The following is a 15,703-nucleotide window of genomic DNA, read 5'->3' on the forward strand; positions in this document are numbered from 1 at the left end:
ATATTTTCTAGAGAATTTGACATCCCAAGCCTTATTTCCTTAGACTCGTGCCCAGTCCTCCTCCGCGCTAGGTTGCTTACACCACGTGCGCTAGCTGTCACGTGTGTATAGGTCCATGTGGTTTCACACGTGTGGTTGGCTTAAGCACGGAGGAGGACTGGGACCATGCTTCGTCACGTGACATGCTTTGAGTCTAATTAAGTTATTTAGCTCAGCCCACTGGTCTTGGCTAAGATTTCTAAGAGGCTCTGCTAAACGACACAGAAGGTGGTAGATTAGCAAGAGCCTAACAACTTGCCTACAACCGGTCAGTCGCCTGGCCTCACAAATCAACGCCATCATGCACATGCAGGATCCTCTTCGTAAAACTGCGCCGGCTAGCAGAGTCTAGAGTAGGATAACGCAGCCCATGACGGACATATTTCGTACATTTGACTACCTTCACAAATCTAGAGCAGATCTAAATCTAAATACAAATTCAGATTGTCATACACCCAGATGTGTGTCTCTTTCGTGAGCTGCTGTACATCCTGGTAATCATTCGCCAAGTTCTTTAGTTAGACGTCGCTAAACCTGTTGATATGATTGCGAGACACCAAGATGGTTGAGGTCTGTAATTGCTTGCTTTCCTGTACCGCGAGCAAACAAGCATGTAGGCTGTTAGGAGTGCAATCCCACTGCTTTGGCGATCTCAGAACTTCAGTGCCACAGTGCCGGTGATGAGAGCCTGTAGGCGTGTGCTGTCAGCATTTTCGTTGGCTTTCCCTTTGACCAGCGCTTGCAAGATGCCAAACAAATGAGGGCTTTGACGACGCATCGTGTCTTCGATGTCTTTCACGGAGAAACGGCGTAAATCTTGCCACGAAACAGGCCCTCGACCAAGAGAACAGCAGTCGGACTCCCGCAAACGTTCGATCTATCTCGGACGACAGAGTCGTTTCTACTAATTGCCAATTGATTGGCGTCTCCGCATAATCTCTTGAGACATGTTGCTTCGCTGGAGTTGGACAAGTCCCACTTGCTTGATTCGAATCTTGTCGATTTCTCCTTGTGACATCTACAGGTCAGACAGGCACTCTGCAAGTGCACACCTCTTGTACGCAGTGCGTATCTTACTTGCATAAGGCGAGGGGTGATTCCGCAAGTCTGAAACGTCAGTAGAATGTGCTATAACTCCAACAGAGACTGCTGCGAAGGCAATACCAACGTAGACGTATGTTCTGGTGGCATGGTCCATCCTGTGGCGAGCTTCCGGGAAAGCTTACGAGCCACCTCGACGTGACTGATATTAGCTTAAAATTGGTCCAACAAAATCTGCTAGACGTAACTAACAGGGACGCCTGAACGCGGTGCTCTGGCAGATACAGGGATCAGGACCCGTCGCAGCCTTTTGAAAAAGAGAGACTTTACCTTCACGTACTCGTGTAACTCGACAGGTATGTAGAAGGTCTAGGCGCGCGCGAATGCACTTGCACTTACCATTGAGACCGCTCTTCTCGAAAGTCCTTCTCTGGTCGCACTCTCACGGACAAGGACGCCATCAACAAGTTATTGGCACGTAATGGCTTAATGGCTCTATAATTGTTGTGTACTTAGTCTTTCTAATTGTGTAATCATGCATTACAAAAGCCCTCCTACGAAACTATCATGCTAAATAGAAGTAGTATCTACCAATCATGTCACGCCATTTCGGTCACGTTACAAACATGTTTGTCACGTGACGAAGCATGGTCCCAGTCCTCCTCCGTGCTTAGGCCAATCACACGTGTGAAACCACATGGACGTATAAACACGTGACAGCTAGCGCACATGGTGTAAGCAACCTAGCGCGGTGGAGGACTGAGCACGAGTCTATTATTTCCTAGGGAATTTGGCATCCCCGAACCATATTTTCTAGGGAATTTGGCATCCCCCGAGCAGTGTTTCCTGGGAATTTGGCATCCCCCGAGCAGTATTTCCTGGGAATTTGGCATCCCCCGAGCAGTATTTCCTAGGAAATTTGGCATCCCCCAGCAGTATTTCCTGGGGAATTTGGCATCTCTCGAGCAGTATTTCCTAGGGAATTTGGCATTCCTCGAGCAGTATTTCCTAGGAAATTTGGCATCTCTCGAGCCCTATTTTTTTTAGAAAATTTGACATTCCTGTGCCGTACTTATTATGAGAATTTCGCACATCTAAAAATTTGACATTCTAAACTCTATTTTACAGTCTGCGTTTTTGTGCTAAATTTCTAACAAATTGACTTGTTACAAATTGCGTGTTTGTTGTCTAATTAAATTTGCGACTGAAAACATCTATTTTAGTTAACTTCGTTAGAGCAAGTAACTCTATATCGTCTACTGTAGTTACAGCGTTCTTACAAACAGTTGTCACAGCGCCATTTGTCACTTTGTTGTGGAATATCATGTTGAAGACGACCAACGCGAAACTAGTCCTCACAATTTTGACACCGCACAGTATCATCGCATTCTTCTGGCATCAAACAGTTGCGGCAAATTTCTGTGTAGGTACGGCGAAGTCTAGGAGTGCGTCTAGCAGTTGTTTGGGCGCATTGCGGAAAACCTGTCATTTTTTTCTGATGCAAGCATTTGTACAGATGCTCCCTCATTCGTGGTTGGTCGAATTTCAGGCTTGCTACATCATCTCCTAGAGCTAAATGTACAGCAAATGCAATAGCAAACACACCACAGTCAACGCCTCCCCTCTGTTGTTGAACATAACATCGTGTGTTCAGAGCTACAATTGATTAGCCGTCCAGGGCTATGCATGCCTATATATATATATACAAGCTCCAATGCCCGGCTTCGCCCGGGGGACAGCACATGCCAGGTGCTTCTCCTTTCCACTTCATAGCGCCCAGTTGACACATACCTTTGTCATAGAGCCAATACAACACGGAAGTGGAGGAGAGACAGGTCGCATTTATAGGTAGAGATTATAGCAGAAAGTATCTAAAAATGCGTGCGATGGTATAATAGGTGATGTTGACCATGACTGATTGCAGTGAATAAAGATGTCGCGTATACACTTGCAATCGTATAGACTCCCGGATATTGCGCTGTCCCGTTGAATGTCAATGAAATAAAGTCACGCGCAGTTAGACGAATCTATCAGAGCAGAACTGAAAGTCACATGCAGTACTCACCCGGATAATTCGTTCCCCGTATCTCACGAAGTTACGACTCGCACCGACTCTCGTCATTTCGACAGTCCCGCTGAACGTCATCTCTTCGAAGACGTTGCTGGCATTTCAGGGAACAGGCGCATTAAGCACGGCAGCTCCGTATCTAACGAAGTCACGACTCGTACCGACTCTCGTCATTTCGACAGTCCCGCTGAACGTCGTCTCTTCGAAGTCGCTGCTGGCGTTTCGGGGAACAGGCACAGCAAACACGGCAGCTAGTCGACGGTAGTAGACTGGCAAACGACTGTGGGCGTATTTTTTTCAAGACCCGGATATCAGCAAAAAAATCTTTCGTTTCCCAGCGTCTCACGCAATAAACGACACACTCAGCGCGTACCGTCCGACGTTGGGAACTGGCAGTCTGAATTCGGTGGAAATACGATGCGCCGTTCTAGAGATATTCGCGCGCCAGCGGAAGCGAGTGCAATCGGCAGGAAATCGCGTCGTCGTGAGGGACGTCAGGAAGACTACCACAGTCTCACTTTCGACGCGAATGAATTCGACGTGCGCGAGCCAAATTCAGCTGAGATCAGACTCGCCGTTTCTGAGAAACGCTCCAACAGACGGACACACAGACAGACAGACACCTCTCCTTCATATATATATATATATATATATATATATATATATATATATATATATAGAGAGAGAGAGAGAGAGAGAGAGAGAGAGAGAGAGAGAGAGAGAGAGAGAGAGAGAGAGAGAGAGAGAGAGGAGAGAGGAGAGAGGAGAGAGGAGAGAGGAGAGAGGAGAGAGGAGAGAGGAGAGAGGAGAGAGGAGAGAGGAGAGAGGGAGAGAGGAGAGAGGAGAGAGGAGAGAGAGAGAGAGACGAGCTCCAATGGCCGGCTTCGCCCGGGTAATAGTTTAATTACACAAATTATTGATTAGCAGACACTGTTTGCTATCAATGATAGACAGACAGGACAGACAGACAGACATACAGACAGAGACAGGTCGCCTTTACAGGTACAGATTATAGCAGAAAGTATCTAAAAAATGCGTTTGATGGTTGGAGGGGCAGAGGGGGTGTAGCCAGGTCACGTACAGTTTGCATAGAGAGATCTTTGTAGATTTCCAAACTCTCTGCTGTATAGTGTTGGTTAGCATCCCTGTGCAAAAAAGAAGTTCCAATCACAGCACAAACCAGTTACACTAATTATGCCCTTGTCAGCGCAACCCGAGCCAGTCCGTCTCTTCGGAGACATTGTAAAAACAATGAAAAATGTCGTGTATACACTAGCAATCGTATAGCACTCTCAGATATTGCGCAGGTAGTAGACTGTAATGTTTTGGCGCTGTAGACTGTAATGTTTTTTCAGTAACCGTTTACTGTCACTAATTAGCCGTGGTGTAAGTGCTTTTACCGTTTAGTAGCAGCCAGACAGAATTCTCATTCATAGCTAAATCCCGTTCAATTGCTGTTTCCAAAAATCCCGTTGATTGGATTAGCGATTGGTTGAAGCCATTTCGACTTGGACGTTGCTGCCGTTGCGAGAAACAGGTGTATCGAACTTGGCATCTATTCGACACGTGTCCAGTTTCAAAAAATCCCGTTGATTGGATTATTGATTCCGTTGAAGCCATTTCGACAGTCCCGTTTCGAAGAACAGATGTATCGAACCTGGCATCTATAATTTCAACGTGAATCCCGTAACGTACAAGTCACGTGCACTACGTACCCGGATAATCCGTTCCTCATATATAACGAATGCCGACTCTCGCCATTTCGACAATCCCGCTGAGCGTCGTCTCTTCGAAGACGTTGCTGGCGTTTCGGAGAACAGGTGCATCAAACACGGCAGCTCTTCGACGGTCGTAGACTGGCAAACGACTGCGAGCGTATTTTTTCAAGACCCGGATATCAGCAAAAATATCTTCCGTTTCCCAGCCTCGCCCGCAATAAACGACACGCTCAGCGCGTACCGTCCGACGTCGGGAACGGGCAGTCTAAATTCGGTGGAGATACGATGCGCCGTTCCAGAGATATTCGCGCGCGAGCGGAAGCGAGTGCGATCGGCAGGAAATCGCGTCGTCGTGGGAGAAATCAGGAAGACGACCACAATCTTACTTTCGAACCGAATGAATTTGGCGTGCGCGAGCCAAATTCAGCTGAGATCAGACTCGCCGTTTTTGAGAAACGCGCCAACAGACGGACACACAGACACAGCACCTCTCCTTTATATATAGACAAGCTCCAATGCCCGGCTTCGCCTGGGGGACAACACATGCCAGGTGCTTCTTCTTTCAACTTCATAGCGCCGCAGTTGACACACACGTTTGTCATAGAGCCAATACAACACGGAAGTGGAGGAGAGACAAATCGCCTTTATTTTTCAAGACCCGAATATCAGCAAAAATATCTTCCGTTTCCCAGCCCCGCCCGCAATAAACGACACGCTCAGCGCGTACCGTCCGACGTCGGAAACGGGCAGTCTAAATTCGGTGGAGATACGATGCGCCGTTCCGGAGATAATCGCGCACGAGCTGAAGCGAGAGCGATCGGCAGGAAATCGCGTCGTCGTGGGAGAAGTCAGGAAGACGACTACAATCTCACTTTCGACCGCAATGAATTTGGGGTGCGCAAGCCAAATTCGACCGAGATCGGACTCGCCGTTGTTGAGAAACTCTCCAACAGACGGACAGACAGACGGACAGACAGACAGACAGACAGACACCTCTCCTTTATATATATAGATGTGCGTTGGGTCGTAATGGATCATGTAGCTAAACGATCAGTCGGCTGACGAACTACCCGTGAACTTCCAATGAGTCATAGCGAGGCGACGATGTACGGTCATGGGCCAGTGCAACAGAGTCCACGACCTCATGGTGATGTCATTCTAATACCAGACACCATTTAACCTAAATGATGACGCAAAGATCAACATACAGCCTACGCACAGCCGGCAGACGTCACTTCTTCCACCTAGACTTGCTACAGTTCAGACCGTGTAATATGCTTCTTTCGGTTTATGCAACACTTCTTAGAATGGTAGAACTAATTGAAAATGATGAGAGACAATCCAGACGTAGACACAGCTAGACGGCACTGAATTCATCTTGTACGAGAACTTGTGCATGGCATGGGCTAGTCGATGTTTCGTACTAAAAACAATGACATCACCGAAAGTTCGTGAACTCTGCAGCATAGTGGCACATGATCGTCTAGCATCATCGCACAATTACTTCTTGGAAGTGCACCGGTAGTTCGTCGGCTGATTGATCATTTACCTACATAATGAAACATGGTGGATAGAAGATACCAAATTCCCCAAGGTGTGCCAAGAGGGGTCCCTCAGACCCTCAGAGAATATGGCTCGGCAGCGTCGGATCCAGGAATTTTTGAAAGAGGGGTTCACTGTTAGCAGTTATTTATAGCATTACTAATTTTCTCTTTTCTAATAAAATTATATAATATTATTGAACCACGCCTATTGAAAGAGAGGGGGTTGCCAACCCCTTACCCCTCTGGATCCGGCCCTGTAATTAAGTGTGTTGCTAGGCTAACAGGTCGTATGACTTGCGCTTTCTCTGCGAGCAGTTATCGCAGTGGGTGAGCCGCAGTGGTTATTGAAAAGAGAACCCGGAGCCTCAATAGGGGAATTGTTAGTTGCTACACACAGTGTTCTTTGCAGAAATCGACTTTCTCGAGAAACAGTTGGCTCCAGGAAAATTTTTACGTGATGCAGTGATCATCATACAAAATGGCAAAGGTTTTTACATTTTGTTAATTAATATTGATTAATTAATTAGAATAAAGTATGAATTAAAATTAAAGCACATAAATCAAGGTATTTATGTTAATACTTTGTTTAGAATTTAATTTATAAAGCTTGATGTTTAATTTCAATCTAAATGTGAGCTAGTAAATTTATAGTAAATTTATAAATAATACCAGTACCTGTACAGTAGAAGGCAATAGTATCACTGTGGTCACAATGACATTAATTTATGATTGGTTGATATTTACAGGTGGTAGTCTACATGCATTTTAAATATTTGTTACAGACCATACAAGATAAATGAGGCTGCACAATACTTTTGATTGGATAGAAGCAACATTGATAAATGATTGCAAGTACCGTACATAAATCCACAAACTTTTGTATGCTCTTGTTTTGTATATTTTGTACATTTCTGCCATTCACACTGTCTCTTCTAGCCCAAATGGCGTAAGAATAACATACTGCTGAACTAAAAGCAGTTTGTAAAAGATTGGTCAGATTGTTCTTATTATTAGATGGTGACACATTAGTTGTATGAAGCAAGGACAGAAAGGAGTTTCATGGCAGTTATGCAATTAAAGTGTGCTAAAGACATCATACGATAAGCTGCATGTTCTATACAAAGTTACATGCATGCAAGCATACATGCATACATACATGCCCTGTGTGCGTACGTGTGTGTGTGTGTGTGTGTGTGTGTGTGTCTGTGTGTGTGTGTGCGCGCACGCGTGTGTGTACATGTGTGTGTGTGTGTGTGTGTGTGTGTGTGTGTGTGTGTGTGTGTGTGTGTGTGTGTGTGTGTGTGTATGTGTGTGTGTGTGTACGTGTGTGTGTGTGTGTGTGTGTGTGTGTGTGTGTGTGTGTGTGTGTGTGTGTGTGTGTGTGTGTGTGTGTGTGTGTGTGTGTGTGTGTGTGTGTGTGTGTGTGTGTGTTGTATTGTATTTATTTTTTGCATGTCGTTGTCAAGTGTACATGTATTCGTACCGTTGCCAGGATTATTTTTAGAGCGTATTGGAACAATACACATAGCAACGCCTGTGTATTGTAATGGTAGGGGACTTTTCATTAATTGTTCTTTGTTCCTCCCTTGGGAAGTTGACACGTCAATCAATCAAGAACACACGTCACTTCACAGGTCGATTACATCTGAGTACAGTCACATACATAAACCCCAAAGTGAAAAATCATTCAAATTCGGTGCCTTATAGCTCAATATGTTTGTTAATAAATGTGGCAAGAGAGAGGTAGCATGCAAGAGAGGCAACATGCAACAAAACACTTAGAACATTGCAGGATCGCCAGTACCACAATGTTCTTCTTGACTACTCAGGCTTCCCTCAACAATTAGCCTCGGCTAATTATTCTCAGGAAGCCCTTGAGTCTCAGGATATATTTGTGATACTGTCTCACCGGCCATGTTCTAACTCATATATATTGTATTGTATTGTTGTGTGTAAATTTGTTTCAGTGTTTGTGTCTGTCTATCTGTTTGTGTGCATGCAAGGAAGCGTTCACTAGTTGGGCATTACCGACTCTCAGTTCATGTTACAACCAGCATCAATTACAGACAAGTCATTGCCACTGAATTCAAGTATAGATTGACTATTCATTTTTATTGCAACTTGAGTTTACACATTGGCTTTGATGTGGTTGCTAGCACTTACATTAGTGTGTTTGCGATCTGCTAACACGTTTATTGTCACAATTGACATAATTCTTACTGACATTTAGACAGTGTGCTTAACAACGTGAAAGGTAACACAGCCTTCATAAAACCAACAGTCAAAGGCAACAAAGTCACATTTCCAACAACTACAAACTATAGTATCAGACAGCATTTTGTGTACTTTGTTTAATACTTCTTGCAAGGCTATGTCCTCTCTTTGGTCTGTTTAATTGCTTTGGCATTATATGCCTACCAGCAGAGATAGAATTTCCTGAGCTGGGTCTAAACAGTGTAGGCCGGCCTGCAGTTACCAAAGTGGAACCTGATCTCCTCATTGGTTGTCTTCTGCTAATAATTGTTGACTGCACTTAATCTTTTTCCTATGTTTTGTTAGTCCTGAATTGGCTCCAAACAGGTGCAAGGCAGACAAGAGTCACTGCTGGGTATAAGAATAGGATTTCTTGCCTTGTATTCCAATGGTTAGAGCAAAATGTTTCTACAGCAGCATGCAACCACCAGCACCAGGCATGTTTTCAGACAAACCATTCTGAAGGTCTTGCATAACACAGTATAGCTGGTTTTTAACTTGAGATTGCTTGCTTTCTTCTTCACTAGTTGGTTGAATGTAATTGAGAGCTTTTCTAGTACTGTGTGGAGAAGAATCAGGACACTCATGAGATACGGTGTTAGTGGACTTAATTGTGTCTTGGATCATGGGTATTTCATCCCCCAAATTTGTTTGATATCTTCATCAGCCCAGCTTACTTGAAGAGAAAGTGAACTCAGATGCTCCTCATCAGCCTTTTGATGAACGCTACTGTAAAAACTAATGTCCTGACACTGTTTTCCCAGGGCAATAGCAAATCAATGGCAATAGGGCAATGATCATATTTAGATGTCACAAGAGGTGTCCAACTCCAAATTGCATTGCAATGTTGTAAACTTGGTTAGTTGACCATTTGCGCCTACTTTTGCATTGTTGTATAGAAGAAAATCATAGGAAGAAAGACCAGACCAGATCGAGACCTAATATTGAGACTATTTCTGAATATTAGAATATTTGTAAGAAACCGGAGCAAAAACCAAGGTACAAATGTTTTCATATATGCAAAATCACTCAATCACTGCTATATTTAACTGCTTTTGTTTTCACTTTTTAGAGGACTGGGATGCAACAAGCATTATCTCAGGTGCAGGCAAGACATGCTGGCAAGACATAAGACCAATTACAAATGTTAGCCATTGTTGTTAACAATAGGACTGTAGAACTTCTGTGTAAGTGTTTGCCATTCTGTATTTGTAAGTATTTGTTGTGATTTGTTGAAGAAAAACGTTCTTGCATTAACCCAATGCATCATGAACCCACTCTCATAATGGGGCAACTTTCTTCTCCTTGATGTCTGATTATTCAACTCAGGGGCGTACCTGGCACATTTCATGGGTCGGTTCTAAGAATCTTTCTGTGCTCTAGTGGACCTCCCAGTCAGTTCAACATGCTCTGTTTTAATGAATCTATTTATTAATTACCAAGTCTATTGGAAGAAATTGGTAAATATGAACAGTATAAATGTAATGCTGATGTATACATTGCACATTACACACCAAGGAGTCTTGGAGTCTAAATCTGCTTACATCGATCTAGCTACATCTGGAACTTGGGAACCTGGCCAGCACTTCAGCAGTTACAGCTTCTACATCTGGTGCAAATATTGCATGCAGAGTGGTCGTGTACAGAGATACGAGCAGACCTCCATTTGATGTCGGTCAGTTCATTTGACTCCCCCCCCCCCCCCCCGAAACCCCATAGGTATGTGCCTGCAACTGCTTTTCTATTCATTAGTTCACGTGTTGTTAGTGGGAGATATTTCCTTACCACAACACATAACATTACCCAATTGCAGAGTGGAAAACATATTTCAGGTTTGAACACCTGTAACCTCTTACTGAGAACAGCAGCTATTTTCATAATTTACAGACAATGCCTAGGAGTATCTGTTGAAGTTTTTGTTGTACAGCTATCATTTAGATGATGACATATACTCTAAGAGTATCAGGTTTTGACACCAACCGTACAGAAACCGATGCAATGTTCTAAGAGTAGCAGACTATACGTATTTTTAAAACTTGGTAAACAATAAATTAAACTGGTATAACACTATCCCAGCTTCTATGACAAATAGTCAGTGCCTGAAATGCAATTTCTTTGGCTTCACGCATTGCTGCAAACTCATGAATCCTGTGATTGTCGTAAATTCCAGAAAGGAAGCCTGCAGCGTAGGTGTTGTCTTGATTTGTCTGGTGATGACTCAGTAGTGCCCAAAGTTGGCTAGATAGGTTTCTACAAGCTGACTCACTAGGCATCATCGTGCTTGTGTGTGGAAAACTGAACTGCGTAGTTACAGGAACGTTGACGATCATTCCTCTTTCTGTATTGACATTTGGGAAGTCAAATGCAGCACAGTCACGTCTGTTCAGAAGATTAAAAGTGTACAATATTAATTCATAAGCAGAAGCAATTCAAAGCTGTACCTGTTGATGCCTACCTCCCTTTTGCAGAATGAATCTAAAACATGAGGCATTTTTGAAGCCATACTACAACAGACGCTGACTGTCAGGTGTGAAACTCTGTCGCTCACACAGATGTTCACGCAATTTGTGCACGTGAATTGTCTACTGTGCACGTGTAATATATATCCGGGGGGGGGGGGGGGGGTTGACATCCGGAATGTGCCTTAACCTTGCCCAAAAAATCAAGCACGCACACACACACATGCACATGCACACACATGCACACACATGCACACGCACACACACACACACACACACACACACACACACACACACGCATGCATGCACGCACGCACGCACGCACGCACGCACACAGTGTATGCATGCATGTATGTACGTAAGCACGTATGTAAGCACGTGTGTGTACAGTATGTATGGAAGACTTGATAAACAGCTTACCATACCATGTAGGCTTTAACACACTTGAAATTGCATCAAGAGGAGTTATGTCATGACACTCCTTTCTGTCTCTGGAGCTCATTTCATCGTCTAATGTTTCACCATCTACTAAGAACAATCTGACCCATCTTTACAAACTGCTTGTAGATCAGCAATTTGTTATTGTTACGCCATTTGGGCTAGAATTATAAGAAGAGACAGTGTTAATTAAATGGCACTAATTACTGTATGAATATTTCACACTGTGCTGCATTGCTACAACTACAAGCATTTCCTGCATATGCCGACTAGAAGAGTTCAGGACCACATTGTCATTACTACTGGAAATTTCGATCATCAGGGGTTTCCAACTGTCGCCATGTCACCAAATTTGGTGACAGAGCCAACTATCTGGCAACAAGCTTACGTGACTAAGATATTGGTAACAGAGACATTAGTCGTCATTTCTTTAACAACTTGAAATTGGAAAACTTGAATGGTCATGTGAATATTAAAACATCCAGGTTACTTGTATTGGCACAAATAACTGATCATTTGGCAAATAAAAATTACAGTTGGACACCCCTGTTTCATGCAAACATTTAAAGATTTGGCAAGAAAGAGTATTCATATGCATTTCAAGTTTGAACAACTTTAAACAGTGCTTGTTACGTTGACAGGAAGCTTAGCTGCTACTGTTTATGTTTATGCTTATAACAGTGATATGAGTGTGTACTGTAACAGTATAACAATGGCAGATGTTGCCACAGTACAATCATTGTCAAAGATACAGCACATTTGTATTACAGATATCAACAATTGGTTTTGGTTAATGTTCATAATACTGGTACATACACCATGTTCCTAATTTCAGAACGTTTGTAAAATGTACAAAATCCCTATTCAATCAAAAGAATTGTGTAGCCTCGTTTATCTTGTTTGGTCTGTAACAAATATTTAAATTAAAATTAAACATCAAACTATATAAACTAAATTCTAAACAATTAGTTAATTTAGTACCAGTTGAAATCACATTGAAGGCTCAGTTTTAAAACAAAATACTAACTAAATTTGTGTGCTTTAATTTTAATCCATACTTTACTCTAATTAATTAATTAATAGTAATTAATTAACAAAATGTACAAACCTTTGCCGTTTTGTATGATGATCACCGCATCACGTAAAAAACTTTTCTGGAGCAAACAGTTTCTCGAGAAAGTCGATTTCTGCAAAGAACACGGCGTGTAGCAACCACCATTCCCCGTATTGGAGCTCTCTTTTCTATAACCACTGCAGCTCGCCCACTGCGATAACTGCTCGCAGAGAAAGCGCAAGTCATACGACCTGTTAGCCTAGCAACTTGTGAATTATCCACCGTGCACGTGCAAGTCCAATATAGCCGGGATTTGACATCCGGGATGTGCCCCAACCGAGCCCAAACAAAATTCGCACAGACTAGCCTCGGCGCGCAAGAGGGCCTGGGTACGAGGCTACACGACGCGTTCGCTTGGTGTTGGGCGGGACTAAAGAAGAGAGACATGCAAAAACCGGATCCGGATGAGCTGGTATGCAGGTATTACCCATCATGTGGTCTTGCCTCGGATCAATCGCTGGCATTCCTCGGCAGGAATCTATAGAAAGCGTGGAGGATCGCCATGCAGATGAGCTGCTGGCTATGAAAAGAAGACCTGTAGTCAACACTGTTGTCCAACCGAAGCTTCTGGAAGGTTGACGATTTTTCGAAACTGTGTACGGTTTGATTAGGTGGGCGTTTTGTAGGAGAAGTTGTGTTGGCGCATGTGGAACGTACTCTGAAGTTCGAGCGGCTCAATGAGCGGGGAACAGGCTGCATCGGCACTTTGTTTGTCACAAACTATAAATTGAGCTTCTGCCCAGCTGAACTTCCATCATCCGAAATTGTACGGTTTTGCACTATTTGTAGTTCATCTAGCTCGTTACCGCTTTGTAGTACGACAGCTGTTGAGTTGCGTGCCTATTGCTGTTGTTCGTTGCGTTAGTGTCTGGTCGCTCTCTTCCTTTCGAGCATGTGTTTGTGGTCGTGGTCGTCAAACCGCCATTGCTTGGACGGGGATTGTTATGCTTTACTCTTTGGACACAGCGAGTAGCCACACCGGACACTGGTAGCGCTCTAAATCTTTGTGTGTGTGTGTGTGTGTGTTCACAGTCGACAAATGATCGTTGTGTAACTCAAGACGATATTCCAGATGTTCCTCTTACAAGTGTCGGCGCCTTGTGGATTGGTGAGGAGCACTTGTTATTATTGAGTGTTTAACTGTTGTTAATTTACGCATACGGTCTTCCGTAATGCAGTTGGTAGTGGAAGTGCTCGTAGGAAGATGTCTCACGGACTGAGACAGTTTGGTGAAGTGCTGCAGTTGGAAGTGTACTGCAAGGTGTGATCACTATCACTTGTATTTAATACCATTATAACTCATAGCTATATGCTTTGTGCAGGACTTCTATCAGGCAAACTTTAGCTTCACGCTGTCAGACAAGAAAGAAACTGCTCAGGTTCACATATTGCAGGCACAGACAACAGCTTAATTAACAATAACAATAAATAATGTGAAAGCCGTGGTATATTTGAATGTTCGACTTTGTCACAAGAGCCAACAACAGTATATTTGTTCTGTACAGATTTGGAACTGTTATCCAGTTCTAGAACTGGATGACTAGAACTGAACGACAAGTTCTAGCACTGATGACTGACCGGTTCTAGAACTGGATGGCAAGTTTCGGAACTGTTCCGTTTATACACAGACCTTTGGCACATTATTTTCTGGCTGCTAAAAATTTGAAAATCATTGATAAAAATTAAAGTGTTAGTCAAGAATTAAAATTAAAATTGAAATTTTAAATTGAAATGGAAGAGTCACAGACCTTGGTTCTAGAAGTGGATAGCAATTTTATTATGGTCTTTAATCAGGATATCCAGCTTTAGAACTGGACAATAGGTTCTAGAACTGGATGAGTGGTTCTAGAACTGCATGTCCGGTTCATCAAGTTCTAGAACAGTATGGAACATCTATACTACATACAGTGTTCTCGTCGGTACCGTCATTTTGACGGTTGAGAGAGGGAAGGGACGTTTGGAGTGGGGAAAACAGCATTTATTGATGGTTGGGAATAGAATTGGAAAGCCTTAGCATGCATAGTGTGGCATGTTACTGATGTTAAAGACATTAGTGGTGTTGATGGTCACAAAGTTGCTACAGAACAAGACATATTCTCATGGGCTGAGTGGAAAACGTGGATCACGGAGCCACATCCAATACATATTTGGGCATGTCAAATAGACTACAGTGACTGGTCTCATTTTCTTTATCGAAAACGATCTACTGAGATGGGAGATAAACTAGAGTGCATGCAATGGCGTACTTGTAGTGGCCGACACTTTCTTGTGATGGCTGGGGTAGAGGGTCAAGTTCAAATGGCTGATTCTCTTGTTACTCAGTAATTGTTCTGATTGAGATTTGGTGTGTGACGCCCTCAATATTCTGTACAATGAGTACATCGTAGACACAGATACAAGTAACAAAAGAAACGCATGCGTCTACAGAGCTTCTGAAGACGTTTCTGCGTGCAGATCGAGTTTCTCACACTCTATAGCCATCTAGTGCCTGTATTGCCCCCTCACCCTGTTGCAGCAGCAAACAGAGAAAGCTGTGGAAGGAAACGTCGTGTGTAGATAGACTTGCCCTAGATTTGGTGTAACTGTAGGCACACGGTAGGCGGTAGGGCATTCCCACGGTGATAAGACACATAAAAACCTGACAGATGGCGACCATAGCTAGACTCCTCGTCACCCGTCGCCACACTGAGGATTAAGTATCCGGAAATGTGAAAGCGTTGCGAGCTGATCACAGGTGTAGATGAACCAGTGTGTGAGTTGGAGTGCTGATAGAAAGAATGAAGCAACTGGTAAAGCTACAACAATAACGTACGGTGCTAATAAGTTTTACTGCTAACTTTAGCATAGGTGCAACAGTCTACTAGATGAAAGATAATCGCAGCAGCTGCAGGCGAAAGGTGACAGTAGAGGGGCAGTCTAATTCCGAGATGCCCAATTTATAATGTACGTGGAATCTCGTGGCTCTGTGGATCCGCGTTTTCCACTCAGCGGTTCTCATGTCAGACATCTGGCAATCTTAAGGAGTGCAT

At 43.5% G+C, this 15,703-nt stretch overlaps 2 protein-coding genes and 1 long non-coding RNA gene across 3 annotated transcripts; 1 reads left to right on the top strand and 2 right to left on the bottom strand.

The window, feature by feature from the left end:
* Positions 1-412: 412 nt before the first annotated feature.
* On the bottom strand, positions 413-1,438 carry LOC134192559 (uncharacterized). The gene is made up of 2 exons (XM_062661300.1): positions 1,117-1,438; positions 413-1,057 (listed from the first exon to the last, which is right to left on the bottom strand). Exons 1-2 carry the CDS (start codon positions 1,235-1,237, stop codon positions 744-746), a joined length of 435 nt encoding a protein of 144 aa, XP_062517284.1. The 5' UTR covers positions 1,238-1,438; the 3' UTR covers positions 413-743.
* Positions 1,439-10,540: 9,102 nt separating this feature from the next.
* Positions 10,541-12,961, bottom strand: LOC134192235 (uncharacterized). The gene is made up of 4 exons (XR_009971910.1): positions 12,669-12,961; positions 11,548-11,721; positions 11,105-11,138; positions 10,541-11,042 (listed from the first exon to the last, which is right to left on the bottom strand). It is a non-coding gene; the product is annotated as an uncharacterized LOC134192235 (long non-coding RNA).
* A 6-nt stretch (positions 12,962-12,967) lies between these two features.
* Positions 12,968-14,327, top strand: LOC134192233 (uncharacterized). The gene is made up of 6 exons (XM_062660950.1): positions 12,968-13,086; positions 13,149-13,248; positions 13,301-13,440; positions 13,707-13,782; positions 13,853-13,935; positions 13,997-14,327. Exons 1-6 carry the CDS (start codon positions 13,060-13,062, stop codon positions 14,084-14,086), a joined length of 516 nt encoding a protein of 171 aa, XP_062516934.1. The 5' UTR covers positions 12,968-13,059; the 3' UTR covers positions 14,087-14,327.
* The last annotated feature ends 1,376 nt before the right edge of the window (positions 14,328-15,703 follow it).

Source organism: Corticium candelabrum, chromosome 16 (genome assembly GCF_963422355.1).
Source record: "Corticium candelabrum chromosome 16, ooCorCand1.1, whole genome shotgun sequence".
Classification (NCBI taxonomy): Eukaryota; Metazoa; Porifera; class Homoscleromorpha; order Homosclerophorida; family Plakinidae; genus Corticium; species Corticium candelabrum.

Coding starts and splice junctions, on each gene's coding strand:
- LOC134192559 (XM_062661300.1), bottom strand. CDS start 1,237: ATGGACCATGCCACCAGAACATACGTCTACGTTGGTATTGCCTTCGCA. Junction 1,058..1,116: donor TCACCCCTCGCCTTATGCAA/GTAAGATACGCA, acceptor TCTGACCTGTAG/ATGTCACAAGGAGAAATCGA.
- LOC134192233 (XM_062660950.1), top strand. CDS start 13,060: ATGCAAAAACCGGATCCGGATGAGCTG. Junction 13,249..13,300: donor CCAACCGAAGCTTCTGGAAG/GTTGACGATTTT, acceptor GGCGTTTTGTAG/GAGAAGTTGTGTTGGCGCAT. Junction 13,936..13,996: donor AGTTGGAAGTGTACTGCAAG/GTGTGATCACTA, acceptor TGCTTTGTGCAG/GACTTCTATCAGGCAAACTT.